Source organism: Hipposideros armiger, unplaced genomic scaffold (genome assembly GCF_001890085.2).
Source record: "Hipposideros armiger isolate ML-2016 unplaced genomic scaffold, ASM189008v1 scaffold_997, whole genome shotgun sequence".
Taxonomy (NCBI): Eukaryota; Metazoa; Chordata; class Mammalia; order Chiroptera; family Hipposideridae; genus Hipposideros; species Hipposideros armiger.
Window position 1 is genome coordinate 422,012 of NW_017732347.1, and position 20,268 is coordinate 442,279.

At 43.3% G+C, this 20,268-nt stretch overlaps 1 protein-coding gene across 1 annotated transcript in view; it reads left to right on the forward strand.

Annotated features, from left to right (window-relative positions):
* Nucleotides 1-17,464: 17,464 nt before the first annotated feature.
* LOC109375874 (protein FAM91A1-like) overlaps nt 17,465-20,268 on the forward strand; it is an 81,733-nt gene continuing 78,929 nt past the window's right edge. The window contains exon 1 of the mRNA XM_019631389.1: nt 17,465-17,797. Coding sequence (XP_019486934.1) covers nt 17,726-17,797 — 72 coding nt within the window. The 5' untranslated portion in view covers nt 17,465-17,725. The remainder of the gene's footprint in view (nt 17,798-20,268) is intronic.

The window sequence follows — 20,268 nt, forward strand, 5'->3', positions numbered from 1 at the left end:
TCAGGAGTAGAGCCGGTCAGGAGCCGTCCACACAGGGGATGTTAGAGTCTTGAGATGTGCAGAGGCGGAGCACGCAGAAAGAGAGTCGAAGGCTGAGGGCAGGGGTGGGGAAGACTTTTTGGAGGATGGTAAGAAGAAAGAGGCTGTCCAAAAAGCCATAAAGGCCATTAGAGAAAGTAATGAATCAAAAGCAAGATAAAACAAATGAATCCGTAGCATTGTGGATATAGGCTTCCTCCGTGGGTCAGCCCTCATGCACTGTATTGTTTTTACTTGTTTCCCTGTTTACATGTTCTCACCATAGAATAGGACATCCCAGGGCAGCGATGATCTCTTCTTCACTTTTCTATATCCAGAGGTTTGTATGGCGCTTGTCACATGGAAATCGTGTCACCTGACTTACTACAGGTATTTTTTGAGTGAGTAACTGAGAGCAATGAATTCTTCAGAAAACTCTCTGTCATTGGGCAGATTTTGCTATGATGAACTCCAAGGGATATAAAAATTTCTTGAGCAGGAATTTAACTCATGCAAATATTTCTTAAATAAATGGATAATTTAGATGGAAAAAGTGTGTGTGTGTGTGTGTGTGTGTGTGTGTGTGTGTGTGTGTGCACAGATTTTTCTCACTTTAAACAAGTGCAGGTTAGGAAGACTGGGATTGTCACATATACACCCCAAAATGAATGAGTATGTGTGTGTGAGCGATTCTGTAACTCTTAAATTGTTTTCCGTTAGAGGAAATTCATTAGTGCATTCTAATATACTGCTTACTTAATGAATTAAGGGAATTAAACAGTTAATTTATTGAATGTCTGCTATGCACCAGGTGCTCTGCAAGACACTGGGGATTAGAGGTAACAGGACCAACTCCAGGCCCTGGTGGAACTTACATTCTGTTGGGGGAAACTGAAAGAAGTAGACGACACAAAAACATGATTACAGGTTGCGATAGGTGTGAGGCTGTGATGGAAATAAACAGGGTGATATGAAGGTGAGCAACTGGGGAGGCCAACTGCAAGAGGGGGCAGGAAGGAGAGGCCTGTGTGAGGGGGCTGAGGGCTGAGACCCACAGAACAGGCTCAGCATTGGAAGAGCTAGGTAGGGTGATTTCTAGCCGGAAAAAGGAGGCCCTGAGGTCACAAGGCTTTGGTACATTTGAATAAATGAAAAGATGGGTCACAGTGGCAGCCGGAGAGGGGGAGACGGGGATGAAAGAGGAGACAAGAGAGCAGATAGGCAAGGCACTGCAGGCTGTGGTGAGGGATTTGGACTTTACTTGTAGAGAATTGCGAAATCACCAAGGAATTTCAGATAAGAGAGCTGCACATTTTGATTTAGGGTTTAAAAGATTGACCTAGGTGTGTGTACGTGATGGGTGATATGGTGGCAGGGCAGAAGAGACAGGTTAAGAGGCTTCTGCAGTGGAGCAGGTGAGAGATGCAGGTGACCTGAATGCAGAGGTGGGGTTTAGTGATGGCCACAGATTTGGAAGTGGAGCCAAGAGGACTTGCAGATGGGACTGGATGTGGGGACGGAGGACAGAAGAAAATTAAGGGTACTCTCCTAGATGTGAGGCTCAAGCCCCCTGGGTAAGAGGTGGAGCCATCAACTGGGGTGAGGAAGTGGGGATGTAGGGAAGAGGTGTCGGAGCCAGCGGGTCAAGATTTTTGGCTTTGAGCATTTTACGTATGAGACATTTTAATTAGACGCCCAGGTGGTGATGTCACACCGGCAGTTGGTTTTGAAGGATGAGTCGGGTACAGGTACCTTTGGGAGTCATCAGCATATATGTAAGTCGTAAGCTGGGTGGAGATTACTGATGGAGAGTGTTAGGATACAGAAGAGAAAAGGAGAGGGCCCAGGATTGAGGCTTAGGTGTGCCAACGCTTACCTGCTGGACACAGGTAGAGAGACAGCAAAGGAGGCAGGGGAGGAGCAGCGAGTAACAACAGCAGAAAGTTGGAAGAGCATGGTGTCTAGAAAGGCAAGAGAGTGTTTCAAGAAGGAAAGTAGTCGGGCCGGCCGACTGGCGCGATGGTTAAGAACTGGCTTGGGACGCCAGAGGGCCCCGGTTCGGATCTCACATGTGAGGGCCAGTGACACTGCCCTCCATAGCTAAGATGCTGAACAACAGCTCAACCTGGAGCTGGGCTGCCCTGAATCGCCAGTGAAGGCGTAGGCTGCAGCCCCTGTTGCAGTGGGTTGCCATGGGCTACCATATGTAGCCAGCAGCCAGCGTGAGCGGCCAGCAGCCAGCGTGAGCGGCCAGCAGCCAGCGTGAGCGGCCAGCAGCCGCAGTGAGCGGCCGTCCAGAAGCCGACGACTGATCTGCCTCACCAGGGAAAAGTGCAATGATGGTGCCAACTTGGGCCAGTGAAGCAGCGTCCTCCACAACTAGACTGAAGAACAAAAAACGACAGCAACTTGTCTGTTCCCCTTCCCCCAATTCTCCAGCACTGTTTCCATCCCCCCAATTCTCCAATAAAAAAAAAAAGAAGGAAAGTAGTTAAGTATTATATGCTGAATACACTGTATGAAGCAAGTGTCTGAAATATATTTTATTTGTAGAAATTAACCTTACAGGTTTCTAGGAATGTACATATCCCATGGACGAAGCAATCGTTTCTCAGAGTTTTATTTTTGAATTACTAATTAGTAACAAATTTGTATTTCCTGAATTAAATTTTTTTTCAAAATTAGTGAATTTCATTGAATTTGTGTGAAGAGATTGGATTACAGTCAGAGTCGGCTCGATTGGGAAAAGGTGGAGCAGGTGGCTGCTCACAAAGTCACTCCCAGCACCTGCAGGCCTCCCTGGCCACCTCACTCAAGAGGCAGCCTGCACCATCCTGTTCGTCTGTAATTAGCTGAGGACCCTGAGCGGGTCCCATTCTCTCTGCGGGCTTCCATTTTTATGACTCTAAAGCAAGGGGGTCAAACTAGCACCCTGTAAAGCTCCTTTCATCTTAAGACTACTTAAGATTTTAACTAGCACCATTTATCTAGCCCAGGGGTTGGCAAACTGCGGCTCGCGAGCCACATGCGGCTCTTCAGGTATGTTCCGTCTCAAAAGTTTGCCAACTACTGGAAGAGCCAATGCTGTCCCTCACAACAATTTAAACATATTTTTACATAATCATCATTATGTGAATAATATCCTTTAAAATTTTTATAAATGAAACTATGATAGTTTTATTTTCATTTTCAATTTTACTTCAGAGGCTCGTGAGCCAGTTTGCTGACCCTTGGCAGCTCTTCCGTCTCAAAAGTTTGCTGACCCCTAATCTAGCCCTTTCTCATTAAAATGTATTCACACCAATAAAACAAATAGGCAAAAACAAACAAACAAAAAACCCCACATTTTTTTTGTTGTTGTTCCAAAAATTTGCCTGCGGCTAACATTGCTTGTGCTAATGTGCAAAAGAGTATTTTTATTTCTTACTTTTCATTTCATGGTTCTGGGCTAGCGGTAGCAAGATGCAGGATGCCATTTTCAGACTCCTATTACTTTTACGGCATCTGAAAGCCTGTTCGTGTTATAAATTAAATTTTACTTTACAAGGGTTCACTATGACTAAGATGCCTAAGATAAGCGTTTCTTGCCTTTTGATCTTCTCCATATTTTGGCTCTGTATTCCTGGCTGACTTCAAGACCTGAACTTTCTATAAAGAAGGTCCATGTTGACAGTTATTTGTTCTGAGGCCCTTGGCGCTCCCAAGGACCACAGCATGTGTGGGCTCCACTCAGGAGGCTGATAAGTTTCATTTGATGATCTACACATGGCAAGAGGTAGACTAAGGCATGCCGTTCCAGAAAAATCTTTTCTCAGCCTGCATTTCAGATCTCATGACTATTCCCGAACTACCTTTAAATAAAGGCTGTAGAAAATTGTAATATAACTCATGCATAGGGGCAACAGGTAAATCATTAATAGAACAAGAAGTTAATAAAGCACCTGCTGACGAATATGCCACAGAATATGCCAGAAGGTAAAGTGATGAAGGTTTCACATCACTTTTTAACAGATAACTAAGGCTTTCTAAACTTTTCTGATAGCCAAGACTTCTTTTAGAGATAGAATAGAATTAAGCATTACTAGGAATTTAATTAGTAATTGAGATACACTTTTATGATCCAAATTTATTTATTTTTAAATCCCCCCTTTTTAATCATCCTCTTATATTTATCAGCCCCCTGAGAAGAACAAGTTGAAAGTTTTGCAGTTTACTTTTGGGGTACATGTTAAGTGGCTAGAACAACCTGAAGCCATTTTTTCCTTATCTGGGCATCAAGCTATCTAGTTGGGTGCTGTATACCTGGAGGATGTTTAGTAGATGGCGGAGAAGCACATACACAAAGACAAAAAGTAATTATGTGCTAAGCGGATGCATGAAGTGAACAGTGATAAAAATTACAAAAGGCATGTTTTCCCTGTAGCAAATATAAAAATCCCTTATGGATGGGGAATGCCTTTTAATACAGTATTCGCTTGTTGTTGATTCAGTGTCATTAGAGGAATTCTGGGGGGCAGGTTTTTAAAATTAATTTTAATTTTAAGTTTAGTACACTAAAAGACCATTAAAAGGAATGTTTTTGTTTGGTTGAAAGATACACAAAAACTTTCTTGTAGAAAAACCAATTGCATTGCATAGGCATGTGAACATCATTGAACAACAATTTAGTAAAATTCAAAATATTATACACATTGGAGGATTTTTAATTTGGAAGAATTTTTTCTTGAGCAATCACCCAAGGGAAGGTTGTCCTGTGGTCCCTGAAGAGAATCTAAGTGCCCGAGAAGCCAGAGGCGGGGTTGGAATGAGGAGGAAGGCAGAAGTTAACCTACTTTGAGTTGGAAAGTGTGCTGGTTAATTTATGTGCCGGCATCACTGGGCTGAGGGATGCCCAGAAGCTGGTAAAACATTATTTCTGGATGTGTCTGTGAGGGTGTTTCCAGAAGAGATTAGCATTCGATTCAGTAGACTTGAGTAAAGAAGGTTCGGGCTCATTGATGTGGGCTGGCATCATCCAAACTGTTGAACAAGAAACAAGGAAGAGCCATTTTCCTGCTTTGTCTTCCTGAGCTGGGGCATCCGTCTTCTCTTGCCCTTGGGCATTGGAGTTCCTGGTTCTCAGGCCTTCAGACTCAGACCGAATCGCACCACCAGCTTCCCTGGTTCTCTAGCTTGCAGAGGGCCGCTGTAGGACATCTTGGCCTCCATAACTGTGTGACCAAATTCATATAATATGTATGTATTAGTCATGTATGCATCTGCGTGTGTGTGTAAAAATATGTCCTAATGGTTCTGTTTCTTTGGAGAACCCAGGCTGTACAGAAAGGTTAGTTAAAGCTGCAGTATTGAGTTGAAAGATGGGTTTGGTATTTCAAGGTTATTATCACCCTCCCCTGTGTTTCATTCCACTTGACAACCATAGATGTTTCATAAATGTGTGCTGGGCTAAACTAAACTCACCTATCTCTTTACTAGGTGCTGAGAAATACATAAATGCTAAAGGTGTAAGTGATAAAGACGCTATTAGTGCCATTGGTTGCATAATTGTTGAAAAGACATGTAGGCCTCATTTTATACAATGTGGAAGGTTCTGTGATGGAGGCAGGCCTGCTGTTAGACCTGTGTGCATCAGGGCACTCATTCTGGTATGGGGGCATCACCATCCTATGGCTCAGATTTAGACCAATGGCAGGTTGGTCAAAGACAGGAAGGAGCCAACAGATTCCTCACTCCTCTTCCCCCAAAACAACTGTTTTGAGGTGTAGTGGTTTCATACTGCTTCTTGAGAGGTGTCACACAGTACTAATTGCATTTTCTTGAGAAGCTGTGGCCTGTTTGGGGACATAATATCTTTGATTTATTTTCTATCCTTTCCTGATTTATATTGCTTTCCCCTCACTCTTGGTGCCCTAAGATTTTTACCCCCTGGCAAATTGTTAGCATGTAAGCTTTTATCCATCTGCTTTCTAGAGAATTGGAGTTAAGACATTGTTTTTTAAAAATGTTTGGAATATAATTCCTGGGTACTATGGGGCACCGTTTAACCTAAGGCGAATGAGTAGGGAAGAATGGAGAGGAAATCATGGAAGTCTCTCAGGAGGAGGTGACCTGTGAACAGGGCTCAGAAGGAGAAGTAGCGCAAAGAGGGGTTGACAAAGGAAGATGAAGCAACATGAGCGTAAGTACAGAGACATGGAACTGTGATATATTCAGGGAATAGCACTAGCCTTCTACTTGGAAGCCTCGTAGGAAATGTGAGAGTCTTGAAGTCTTACTAATATTTCAGTTACTTATTATTTTCCTATTTAATAATATTAAGTAATATTATTACAAATGATATTAGTTACATGAAGTCTTTATGAATACTACAAGGGTAAAGAGAGGCTACTTTAACTTTCCTCTCATTTAAACCTTCCACTGAGGAGCAGGAAAGAGGTGAGAGGATTGAAAGCTACCCTGGGGTTTGCGTGTAGGTGGCCTGAGGGCTGAAAGCAAGGCACGTGCCCATCAACATTGCCCCACACGATGGGTTTTTGTTTGTTTGTTTGATTTGGTTGCCCATCAGTTTCACATAAACCTGAGAATTCCTGTTTCTCTTGAAAAATCATACCTGGTAGTACAGGGCTTGTGGCCCTACATGAAAACAAACGATGTGAACTGAGCAGCAGGTGCCCACTTCAGGTGATGTGCGGGTGTTCACGTTGACAGAGTTCCCACTACCCCCTCACCTGGATCATGTTACTCATTTACATGACTGGCCTAGTCCCTCTAGCATTTGAGTTTGCAGTTCTGGGAACTCACTCAATATTGGGTAACCTTGGACCTGTGAGAAAATCTCTGTCACCTCAGTTTCTCAAGGGAGCTTACCTTGTTGAGGCTGAGATGATTGACAGCGCCTGATTCAGACTCAGGCACAAGCATATCTGATTGGTGAAGCTAAGGTCACGTGCTCATGCCTTAGCTGCAAAGGCAGCTGGGAAAGTGAATATTTGGCATCTATAGCTCCTTTGATGGGAGGTGGACTCTGCCTCCAGCACGATAAATACATTGTTTAGATGTTGAGCTGCCAAATGAATGACAAAAGTCCACTAAAAAAGGGTTGGCTGGGCCGGCCAAGTGGCTCAGTTGGTTAAGAGCTCGCTCAAGAGTTTGAGCTCTGAGCAACAGCGGTTCGAGTCCAGCCCGAGCAAAAGGGTTGGCTATCTAATTGTGGCATGTCTAATTGTGGTTAGACTAATGAGATGGTTTCATGTGGAACACACAAAAATTTTACTTTGATAGCATCGCATTATTTTATGTGTATTAGGAAAATACAAATAAGATACCAAATCTGTGAAGGACACAAAAAGTTTATAAAGAGTGTGAAATATGACAATTTAAAGAAAAATCTTGAGTAAATAGTAGTTTAGATGATACTTAGAAATAAAATTATTCAAAACACTGAACTTTTGGACATTGGCCTAGATAAATGAAAATCTTAAAATTTTTCTTTGTGCCAAGTAATAACAATAATGATAATGATGATGATGATGATAATGATAATAATTAATAATAATACCATGGTTGACATTTATTTAGTGCTATGGGCCTGAAGACAGACGCTATTCTAAGCACTTTGTATTTGTTTGTTTGCTTAAACATCACATCAACTTTACAAGATGGTCACTGTTATTGTCCCAATTTTACAGATGGAGAACCTAAGGTACAAAGTGGTTAAACAACCAGAAGTCCCTCAGTAAATAGTCAAATGAGGATTTGATTCAGACCACTACTCTCTACCCGACAATTGCATAATTAGGGTGGACATGGAATCCCGTACAATGATTGTACCAAAAATCTTCAGAACAAATTTGGAATTTGGAGTCAGAACATTGGAGGTGAATGCTTTTAGAGTACTCACTTTCATGCCAATTAGTTGGTTTGTAGTCTAGTGGAGAGTTCTCAACCTCGGCACTACTGATATTTTGGGCTAGATAATTCTTTGTGTGTGTGTGTGGTGGAGGTGGGGTGTGGGGGGGAGCTGTCCTATGCATTTTAGGACACCTTTCCTGGCCGTCTACTTACTAGATGCTGGTAATACCTTCACCAGTTGTGATAATCAAAGATGTCCCAGACATTGCCAAATGTCCCCTGGGGACAAAATTGGTCCCCATTGAGAACTCCTGATCTAGAGAATTTTGAAGTCTCTCAGAAATAATTACCAGCATGATGAAATAATATGACTAAGCATCTCTGGTATGTTTTCCGGGGTGTTCTTTCACAGTATCATGGCATTATTTGCTAATAGCAGGTGTGTCTAGTTTCTCATATCAGGAATAAATACACAGTACCGGCTTGTACCAGCTATTGGTTTTTAGTGCAATATGTGGTGAATCTTTAACTTTGTGGTTTACTTATAAAATGAATAACCAGCTTCTTATTTTTCTAGAACCCAGTGGCCGTACATTTGGCAAGAAACTACAAGTGACCTCAATCTCTAAATATTTAAGCCAGTCCACGTGTCTTTCCTTAAATTGGTGTTTGGTCATATCAGAAAATTTTTTGAGGGGGAAAGAGTCTGTGTAAAATAAACTAGTTTCATTCTCTATATTTAAATATGTTTATTAGGATTTTAATAACAAAGATAAATATTATGATTGTGATATGTTGTATATCATAAAAGATTGAAGAGCTGCAAAAGTACAAGTCATCTCTCAGGTGGGGCTTTTTGGTTATGAAATTGCTGACATCTGACTCTAGCAGGAGGGTTAGCTAACCCTTTTTATTTTAGTGTGCCCTGGCCTCCATGGCATTTCCTATACACCATTCTCTGCCCGTCAAAGCACCTTCCCCTCCAATCCCTTCAGATCTATCCAAGTGGTAAAGCCCAGCCAAAAAGCCACCTCCTCCAAGATTGCTTCCAGAATCCTTAATCAGCAGAGCCACTTCTTTCCACTGGGCCCACGTTATCATCTTGTACCTATCACTGTATTCTACTTTATGTTCCATTGAATTAAGTACCACCTGGATTCTCAACCTTACTAGACTGTAAATTAATTAAGGGTAAAGATCAGGCTTTCTTCGACTCAGTATCCCCAAATACTTAGCGTAGTACCTCGCCCCTAGAAAGCACTTAGCACATTCTTGTTGAAAGAATGTATCCTTTTGTTAAATTAATCCTTCTCTAGAATCGGAAATCATTATTTGGCAGCAAGAGAAAATCCGTTGCTAACTCTGTTTCTCTTGTTGGGCTATAAGAATCCGGATAGTGATGAGAGGCAGGTGTTAAGTCTTCCCAACCTATTCCCCTGTTTACACAGAGAGATTTTCCTCTGGGACTGTCATTAATCCCAAATGATACCTGCTTTGTGTTTTTTTTCACATTTGGGAGTTAATTGTAATCTTTTGTGTTAAGGTCATTGATGGAGTCCATGAACCAATCTTGCCCACTCTACTCTTTGTAGCCCAGGTCAGGGTTATATGACTGAAAGACTCCCACAGGAACGCTGGTCCTTTGAAAGATTCACAGTTTCCTTTCTATCCAGCCCAGGATAAATCGCAGTTTGGGTCCTCTTAGTTATTCCTCTTTCTCACTGGCCCGGGGAACCTACTTTGCTTCCCTTCTTGATAGGCCGTGTTGTCGTTTGCTACCCAAGGATCCTACTGTGTCTTAGAAGATGCTGTCTTAGAAGGTACTACCCTCCATGTCTGCCTTGCTCCTTAGCGCCTATGTGCAAAATATAAGTCTTAGCTCAGATTAAACCTGGCTGTTGTTTTGGGGGTTGGAAATGTTCACACACGACTAGTCACATCAACAGAGAAAATTGTAGCTGCTTTATATTTGAAGGTGGACCTAATTTTTTTTTTTAAAGGCGGACCAATTATTTTGAAGGTGGACACTCTCCCTCTGCTGGATAGTGAGGAGGTCCTCCTTCCTCACTATCACTATGGGGGGAGGGGAGTAGGGCCTTAAATCTAACAATTAAGATACTCTTGATCTGGCCTCTTCCTGTTTAAATAGTCATCTCATCAGAGCAATGGTTTCCATTTAGCAAGCACTCCACCTTGAAGACCCTTTCTTCTTCTTCTTCCTCGGTTTCTCCTCAAGATATGCCAAGGGGAGAAAAAGAACTCAGAAAATCCTTTCTCAACAAAGCCTGGCTTTCAAGACTACTGTTTTGCTCAGACTATAAAAATCCTACTTTTTATTCCAAAAGATAAACCTTGACTTTCTCTTTGCCTTTCTTTTTAATGATTGTTGTCTTCTCAAAGGCATAATGGATGATGGTGGCTTTTAATTAATTTTTTTCATGACTTTTGCTTTCCTGGGCCTACCTTCTACCAAGGTACACAATTCAGTGGGCTACTACGATTCAGTTGCCTTTCTATATTCTTTTAAAAAAGAAAAAAGAGGGCCGGCTGAGTGGCTCAGTTGGTTAAGAGCTCGCTCAAGAGTTTGAGCTCTGAGCAACAGCCATTCGAGTCCAGGCCCAAGCCGAGCTGCCGCTGAGCTGCCAACAGGTGGCAGGATGGCTCAGCTAAAAAAAAAAAAAAAAAAAAAAAAAAAAAAAAAAAAAAAAAAAGAAAAAGAAAAAGAAAAAAAATTACTATGCATTAGGGCTATACAAATTCTAAAAAGATATGGTTACTAACTAAATCTTCACGAATTCTAAAAGAAGAGTTCACATTTCTATAAAGCAAGGGAACAAATGCTTATACAGACCTGGGCCAAGAAATTGCTAATTTGTGCTTTCCTGGGATCAGCTGTAGTTGTAGCCAAGAAAGTATCCACCGTCTCGCTCAGATCTCATGTATAGAGGTCTTGAAACAGTCCTACTATGTGTGAGTTTAACCCTGGATCACACTTACACTGGTAGACAAATTCGCATTTCTTGTTAGACAGTTAAGAGATTACGTGTTGTGAAAGGTATAAAGTTTGCATGACGTGATGTAGAAGAAAACAAAATTATTTCTTTTCAGCCAAGTTCTAAGCCACTGTGACAATGCACCCAGTTAAGTGAAAAAGATCTGAGATGGACCAATGCCATATGTGTAACACAAACTCAGATAATTTCTATATTAGTCCAACAGTGTATTACGATTTATTTCATGGATTCCCCCAATGGTTATCAAGGGGTAGAAAAATTATTTCCTTGTCCTACATGAATGTTGAGTAGATGCCTGCTTTATTCTTGTTTGGAAAAGCTTAGATTGGGGGAATTATTTTGCATATGAAAAAAAGTGTTACAATTGTTCATGGAATTATTGCATTGTAGAGTTAGAATGGACGTTAGAAATCATCTTTGTTCAATCTCTTCGTTTTATAAATGCAATTCAACAAATGCGTATTGAGTACCTGAGGCCCAAAGAGTCCTGATAAGTTGTGGTCCTTGGTGTACATTGAATCACCTAGGGATATTTTTAAAATATGCATCTCTGGGTCCCAACCAAAGAATTCTGTCTGATACAATTACTCTGGTGTGAGGCCTGGACATTGGTAGTTTAAAAAACTTCTCAGGTGATTCTCATGCTCCAAGGACTACCCTCTCCCCCCATTTTTCAAAAACACTGGCCTTACAAATTTTTATTCTGTATCTTATCCACTCACTTAACCAATCTGATGAAATAATGGGGGGGGGAAATTAGAGGAACCCTCCAGATGCCTCCTCACTTCTATAAGCTTTCATTAACTTCTTTCCCTTTACCTCTTTATTATTCCAGCTAGACCAACTTCTTTTTAAAAATAAAATTGAATACCTCCTGTGGAATTCACAAATCCCATTCACTCAAAATGTAATTTTACTACTCATCATGGATACTATGAAAATATTTTCAATTAAGGGGGCCGGCTGAGTGGCTCAGTTGGTTAAGAGCTTGCTCAAGAGTGTGAGCTCTGAGCAACAGGGTCACTGGTTCAATTCCCACATGGGTCAGTGAGCTGCACCTGAGCTGAGCTGCCACTGAGCTGCCAACATGTGGCAGGATGGCTCAGCTGGTGAAAGCACGTGCTGCTAACAACAAGGTTGCCTGTTCGAGATGGTTGGGCTAGGCCTGCCCACAACTAAAGACTGAACTCAGCACCTTGAGCTGAGCTGCCACTCAGGTGGCTCAGGGGATAGAGCACATGCTCTTAACAAGGCTGCTGGTTTGACTCCTGCATGGGATGGTGGCTACGTCCACCCTCAACTAATTGAACACAGCACCCTAAGCTGAGCGGTGCGACCAGACTTGGAGCTGAGCTTGCTGTATCCTCTACAACTAAGACTGAAGGACAACAACTTGGCTCTTCCCCTTCCCCAATTTTTCAACACTGTTCTCCTCCCCCAATTCCCCAATAAAATCTTTAAAAAAAATTTTTTTTTCAATTAAGGATAAATCATGCTTTGTAGCTGACTGACTTATCCTACCTGCCTGAGCTGCCAAGGGGCACAAAACTTCAGGCTCAGTGGTGACTCTTGAGATTATACAAACCACTGCCCTGCAGCCCTGAATGCATCCATTTCCAAGGAAGAATCGACAGTATTTGGGGCTATCAGATACTGGAGACAAATTAGAGATAGAATTTCAAAGACTTCAAGGCCTGAGAGAATGGTTTGGATAAAACTCCAAGAGTCAGAAATGTTTTAGATGTAGAAATGTTGTGTGAGATCAACCCCTAGAGGGCACCTGAACTATTACAGTTGTTCAGCATTTGTGTGGGGGTGACCTGGCTTGATACTGGAAAAGTTCATTTCCGCATCAGACCACGAATATTCTAAACACACTCTGACTTCAGATGGCAGAAATATAACATTCTCTATATTGTACTTAAATATATAATATTAATATTTCACAGGCTCTATGGCAGAGAATCTCTCTGCCTCTCTCTGAAACAGACTTGGAACTCTTCAGTGTCTTCCATCATTTGCAGAAGACAATTCTAGAAACTCCGTTATGTACGAAAAAATGGTCCCCCATGATCTTGCCCCTTCTCACCTCTCCGTCCTCACCTCCTGATTCTTTAGGGCTCCATTCACCCTGTCAGGATGAGAAGTTTTCCAGGTAGAAAAGGAGGGGAAAGCTTTCCAGAGAAGGGTAGTCTACATGCAGAGACCCAAAGGGATTAAATAGTATGGCATATTTAGGGAATTGCAAAGGTTGTAGTATTTCTGAAATGTGTAATGCAAGAGAGGATGGACAGCTGGGCCTTTCAGACAGAGACAAGGGCACAGAAATATTTCTTTCCTCCCAAATAAACAAAGTGTGAGCAGGATGGTTTTCACAACTGAAATCCATCATGACAGAGGCAGCGGGGGTAGTGGGGAACGTGGCCTGTGAGACAGTCCGTGTTCTGTTGGAGCCAGGGAGACTTTCCTCAGCTTCCCTGACTAGTGTGGGGAAGGGGTCTAATGTTATGGGATTGTCCGCATTTTTAAGATAATCCTCAAATCTGGATTTTTATGAGAATTTTGCTCCCTGCAACATCCATTCATTCACTATTTATCGAGTGCCAACTATGTGTTGTTCTAGGCCTGAAGACACAGCAGAGGACAAAACAGACAAAAGCCCTTATAGTTTGAGCACTTCCAGTCTAATGGGAGAGACAAATAATTTTTAAAACCATGTTAAATATATTAGATGGTAATAAATGCTATGGAGAAAAATAATTCAGGGCCAGGCAGCTGAGGCAGACTGGAGATGTGTTACAATTTTGAATAAGGTGGTCAGGGAAGACTTAACCGAGGAGGTGATATTTGAGAGCTCAGGTGTCATGTAACTAGTTCACTCATTCAATATATTCAGTGATATTTATTGAGCACTTACTATGTGCGAGGCATGATTCTATACACCGGAGATGACTGATAAACAAGACAGACAAAGTCCTTTCTTCCACGGAGATTATATTCATGCCGAGAAGACATGAACAAGAAACCAAATAGGATAATGTCAGGTAGTGATTTCTTGCAACAAGAAAGAAAGAAACAAAGGTAATGTGTTAGGGAGCGGGGGCGAAGTGGCTGGGTTGGACAAAGCAGTTGGAGAATGCCACTCTAAGTGAAAGCGGGTGGAAGGAAGGAAGCCTGCTATGCAAAGTTCTGAGGAAAAGCATGCATTCAAGGCTAAGGGAACAGCAAGGGCAAAAGCCATTATGTGGGAACAAGGTAGACCATGGTGTTGAGCATCAGGGGGCAATGAATTGGTATTATGGAGCAGAGCAAAGAAACGTATGGTGGGGAAACGCATGGCCAAGGTCAGGCCCAAGCAAAATTGTGAAATAGAAAATGTTTCCAAGGGCTTCCTCCCCTTTCTTTGATCTACACACCATTTCCTTCTCTATGGGTACTTTTTTAGTCTCATTGAATCCCTGAGCTCTTTCACTTTCAAACTTGTCCTCAGAAAAGGATGTGAAAGTTCATGAACACCACAAAAAAAAAAAAAATGAGGCTAAAAAGCTATATAATTTCTCCTAAGAGTACTTGCATTTAAATCACAATGATTTAATTATGAAATGTAACGCATCAGCTGTTTGGGTGTTGTAGTATTGTTGAGGGAGTATATTATTTTCCTATGGCTGCTGTAACAAACGACCATATATTTAGGGATTTAAAACAACACAGACTTATTATCTTAAGAGTTCTGGAGGTCAGAAGTCCAAAATGAGTTGGCAGGGCTGTGATCCTTTTGGAGGCTCTGGGGAAGAATCTGTTTTTTTTTTCCAGTTCCAAGAAGCTGCCCACATTCCTTGCCCTGTATCCCTAAGTCACTCTGACCTCTGCTTCATTGTCATACTCCATCTCTGGCTCTCACCCTCTTCTCTCTCTCTTATGAAGAGCCTGTGATTATATCAAGTCCACTTGCATAATCCAGGATAATCGCCCCATCTCAAGATCCTTAACTTAGTCACGTCTGCGAAGTCCCCTTCTTCATGTGAAGTACCACATTCTCAGGTTCCAGGGATTGAGACGTGGACACCTTTGGGGACATTATTGTGCATAACACACAGAGCAATATTCTGGAGCTTAAAACTAGATCACCAGACACCTCCCAACTTTCAGGTTGTTTCTGCTCATTATTTCTATTGGAATTTCAGGAATGTAATAGTTCTGTAGTGTTCCTGAAGGGCACCTTGCCCAAGCCGACTGGGTAATTTTCCTTAGACCGAGTTGGTCAAGTCAGATAAGATCGAATCTGATTGCATTTGTGTTTTTGAACACATTGTTTACCCACACGGATCATTTGGATGGCAGCTTCTGACACTTCTGACACGGACGGGGCTTCTAACACTGCAGCTTCTGACCTTTCTGGAATTTGAAAAGCAAAGGTCTACAGAGGCAGCAATAGCAGGGGCCTGAGCCAAGGGCCTAAAAGGATGGACGTTATTGTTTACTGAAAAAGGCACGATGACGTAATGAATGCTACCTGTGGAGCCCAGTAAGCAGTTGTTCCTGGGGTTTCAGGGGGCAGTCCTGTTCTTGAACTTCCCAGCAGAGGAAGACTTTGAGCCCCGTGGGTTAACCTGTGGTCTCTGAACTACTTTGTTTCCAGCCTCTCAAAGACTGGTGGTCACCTTGGGGGAAATGAGGCAGATCTGTACTTTAATTAGCACCCTATATTTCATAAGCCAAACTCTGTCCCCAGTTTCTACTCTGAAGGGCTTGTGGTTCGGATTCTTCCCATATGTAGCTTTGACACATTAGCATTTCCTCCTTTAGATTTCTGCCTTTCTCAGCTACCTAACGAGTTGGAATCTTTTCTACTCTACCTACTGATTTAGAATCTTTTCATGGTCAAATTTTCAAAGATCTGTGTCTTACTGATTCAGTGGATGTCCAGCTCCACTATCCCTTCTACTTTCATAGTTTTTTATGTGTCCACACTATAGCCAATATTTGTTGATAAACAAAAAAGCTGAATTCAGCAGGAGTTCACCTGTTTAACTTATAATTAGCTAAAATAATTGTTTACAGAAATTTAAAAATGATGTTGACTTTAATTTTCATTGTTACATTGCATTACATCAGAGTTAGACGTTAGAATTATTAAATATTATTTTTGAGGGAGATTTATGTTGTTGACTCTAAATGAACATGATCTGAATTGGAACAGGAGACAGAACAATAGTTCAGTGCAGTGAGTGTCTGAATCGAGGAATTAAAAGGATGCCTCTGGCATGAGAGAGCTTTGGGCTCCAGTCTGGCTCTGTCACTACCACCTGTGTGGTCTTGCAAGCAAGTCAGGCAGCCTGCCAAGCCTGTTTTCTCTATTAAATTGGGATAGTAGTAATTCTTTCATACGGTTGTGAGGAATAAGAACCTATTGCAAGTCATGGGCTTAATATATAGCGGGCAGGTAATCAATAGTTGTTGAATAAATGTCTCATGGTCATAATTCTGTTCAATTTAGTTATGATGACGAGGATCTGTAAACACAGGATCCAAAGCACTTAGTTATGGGCTCTTACAGTTGGATAACCTGAGACCAATGCAGCTATGCTAGGGGCAATGTGGCCCACATTTATTTCAATTCATCAGACGTCGTGGGCTTCCTGCTATGCCTCAGACTGGCCAGCTGCTGAGGTGTGGGCTGGGCAGCTTATAAACATTTCTGCATATTCAAGTGTTGGTGTATAAAAACCAGTGTTTAAAACTGAGAAATAGTTGCAAAAATACTGAACTTGTCTCTGGTTGCTGCCAGTCACAATGGTCATAGATTTGCTAGTAAGCCAGTGTAACAAATTCTGGAAGGAATTGTTCCCAAAGATCCTCTCACTAGAACTGAAATTAAAAGAGGCTGATTTCTGCCTTTAAAAAGTGACTCTGGAGGCATTTCTATGTAGCAGAAGGAAGCAGTAACCAGGAGCCACATGCAAGGGTCTTTCTTTGTCTCCTGGATTCCCGTTGGGTCTCCCCCACTTGTCAGCATCAGCTATTTAAAATTTCAGATTCCCTGAATCTCTACATTTTAAGAATTTGGACCTTCCAAGTAGAGCCCAACATTACTTTTCCACAAGATGCAGCAACTGCCTGCAAGGGATGAAGGAGCACCCCTGCCTCGGCTTCTCGTTCAATCGGGAAAGCTCTGACTTAGAAACTCTTTCATGAGCCTGGATCCGGTCCACCTGGCCCAGGTTCAGGGTTGGCTATGGAGAGCTCCCAGGGGGCTCACTGCTCTTGCGCTATTTAAAGCCAGCTATGGCCTCCTTCCTCCAGTCGTTCCTTTTCAGACAACTGCCCCTAGTGTCTGTAATCGCCTGCTCTTGGATCACCTGGGCTCACATCTTGGGGAAAGTGGGTCACCCAACAATGGCAATGCAACTGACAGCGGGAGGCTAAGCGGGTGGGCGGGGGGCGGTTACCTGGGTACCTCTAGGCTCCACCTCGTTGCCCCGCCCCTCAGACTGTAAAGGGCAGGGCTGGAGGCCAGTCCGGCGCCCCGCCCCTCCGGCCTCGCTCCAGCGGGCGGAAGTGACGCAAATCCAAAGCCATTTCCGGCGGGCCGAAACTAGGAAGAAACTTGGAGCTGCCCGGGCACCCTTGCCGCCTGTCTCTGCTGCTCCTGTGCCCCGTGGTCCGGGCGGCGCCGGGCTGTCGGAAGCCCCGGCCATGGGGCAGCCCGGGCCTTCCGCCGTGTAAGGCGCGGGGCCTCCCGCGAGCTCCCCTGACAGGCCGAGGGCGGGCAGGCGGGCAGGCGGGAGGCGTCGTTCCAGCAGCGGTCGGGGCCGCCGCCGCCGGCCTGGGCTCCCGGCATCATGAACATAGACGTGGAGTTCCACATCCGACACAACTACCCCTGGAGCAAGTTGCCGGCCAACGTGAAGCAGGTACGGCCGCCACCTGGGGCCGAGGCCCCGCCCCGCCATCACCTGCTCTGAGCGCCCGCGGGGTTGGGGCTGATTCCTGTCGGGTGACTCCCGCCCTTCCCCCGCCAGGGTCTCGGGAAAACCCACCCGCAGCCCAGGGATGAGGAGAGGGCGGCTCTGGGGCCACAGAGACAGGATGGGGTCGTTGCTGGAAAGGGTGGAATGGCATCAGACACTGGACTCGCTGGACGCCTTTGCCCGAAGCCTCCATTCAACCAGGCACTGGGCTAGGCGCCTGCGAAACAGATTTAAAACACGCGGCCCCCAGAACTTCAGGATGGTGGGAAAGGGACGAGGAGCGCAGGAGCACGTTGCAGAGGACAGCGGCTCGTAACGTACCTGGATTGTAGAATATAGGTGGGCGCACAGAGGAGGGACTCGGGCATTGCCCAGCCAGTGTTGGGAGGACGTGCGGAGGGGGCATTTAAATCGGGCCTTAAAGGACCAGTAAGAGAGAAAGGGGCATAAAGATTTTCCAGGGAGAGAGAACGTCATTTCAAAAAGCTTGGAAGAGTGGAAGAGCATGTTTCGACAGTAGCAAGCGACTTGGTATCACCAGAGTTTGGAGGTGTAGATACAGTGACCTCTTTGGAGGTGGGGTTTTCTGAGTGCCTCGGGGTGGTAGCAGATGCGGCTGGAAAAGCAGTGAGGGCCAGGCTTTGAAGAAGCTTTGTGCTTTGATTTGTTTGACTTGATCCTCTAGACAAGACGGGTTCGTTAGAGGTGTTTCAGTGAGAGAGTGGCACGAGGTTTTTGTCTGAGAGTTACTTCTCAAATGCCAGAGTTCAGTTTTTACTCAGTTGTTGAACAGATATTTGTTGAACGCCTGCTGCTTTCTAGGCCTTGTTCTAGGTGTGGTAATGTGCGGCAGTCAACAAGACAAAGACCTTGCCTTCACGGAGCTTACATTTTCGTAAAGAAAGGCAGTAAATGAATTGCTACATGACATGGCAGGTGGTGTAAAATCTTACCAAGGTGGTGATACGTGCTGCATATGAGGCCCTGTTTCTCTGGGCATAGATTGACCTTCAGGTTCTTCCCATTCTACGTGGTGGAGAGGGTAATGCTGTTTTCCACTGGTGCTGGGCAGTTATATTTGGAAAATTGGGCATGGTGGTGGTGATGGTGTAAGGATTATTACTTTGCCACCTCTCTCAGCTTGGGGGCTTAGTTCTAGGAAATGAATAAGGTTTGGCAGTGCATCATGCGGTGGAGAAAATGCTTTTGCTTTAAGATATCAAGGAGACAGGAAAGCAGAAAGATACATTTAAGGGACTCAGAATTCTGGGTTGTCAGTGGCTGTCCATGTGGCTTTTAGCTTGACCCGGAAGAACAAAACTCTAAACCTGAAGGACTGAGTTTCTCCTGTTAAGCTTCAATGAAGGCTTTGGTGGACACTTCTGTTCTTAGGGTTTTGTGGCGTATCCAAAGACAACTGAAAGAATCAACAATTGCTCTTTGTTTCCATGTTTTCTCTTCCTTACACAGAAATGAATGTAGCATAAGGAAGAAAGATGGATGGTTCGATTATGTCCAACATGAATAATCGACCTTAATTAGTATTGGCAAAAACGTTTTTAAGCCTTAGTCATGACTATGAAAAAAAATTACAGAACAGTGTTAAAATTAGTACAAATGTGACATTAAATTTTTTTTGGGGGGGGGGGTAAGATCACGTAAAAGTATAGCTGTTTTAGCTTAGGATAAGTTTCCACTTATAGAAGATGTTGCAAAGCCCATCCATACAAGTTACTTCTATAGTGTTTCTCAAGCCTTCCCACTGTTTCCCTGGTTACTGCATCAGCTTTTATCTCTGGTCTCTTGCCCTCAGAATAGGACCCTCCCATCCATTCTTCACACTGCACTGGGGTCAGGTTTCTAAAGTGCAAACCCAATCCTGACACTACCCATCTCCTATAGCTTACTTGTAGCTTCTTTTTGAATCTCAGATATTAGCTCCTCCAGGAAGATTTCCCTGACCTCCTAAATCTGGATCAGTTGTTTCAGATATATTACCACAGCACTGTATTTCTCACCCAAAGCACTTACCCCACTGTGCTGCATTTTCTGGTTACATGACTTGTTTTGCTTTTGTATTTTGAGCACTTATCACATAGTTTATAGTAAATATTTTTGGAGTGAATGAGTGATGGCATCAGGCTGAGATTTTTTTTTTTTCCAGGAGCTAAATTAAAGCCCAGGCAGTTTATAACTGGGGTATACTCCTTGTATGGAAAGAATTTGTTTTTGGGCATTAGAGATCTAAGTACTTTGATAGAGCTTCCAGCAACTTTTTTTTTTCAAATCTTCAAAATAGTCTTTCTTCTACATTTTTAGTATAAAAAAAATCCACAAGTGCACCACAATATAGAGACATACAACACTGAAGTTTCATAACAGCAAGTGGTAGGGTCAAACATCACATGTACAGA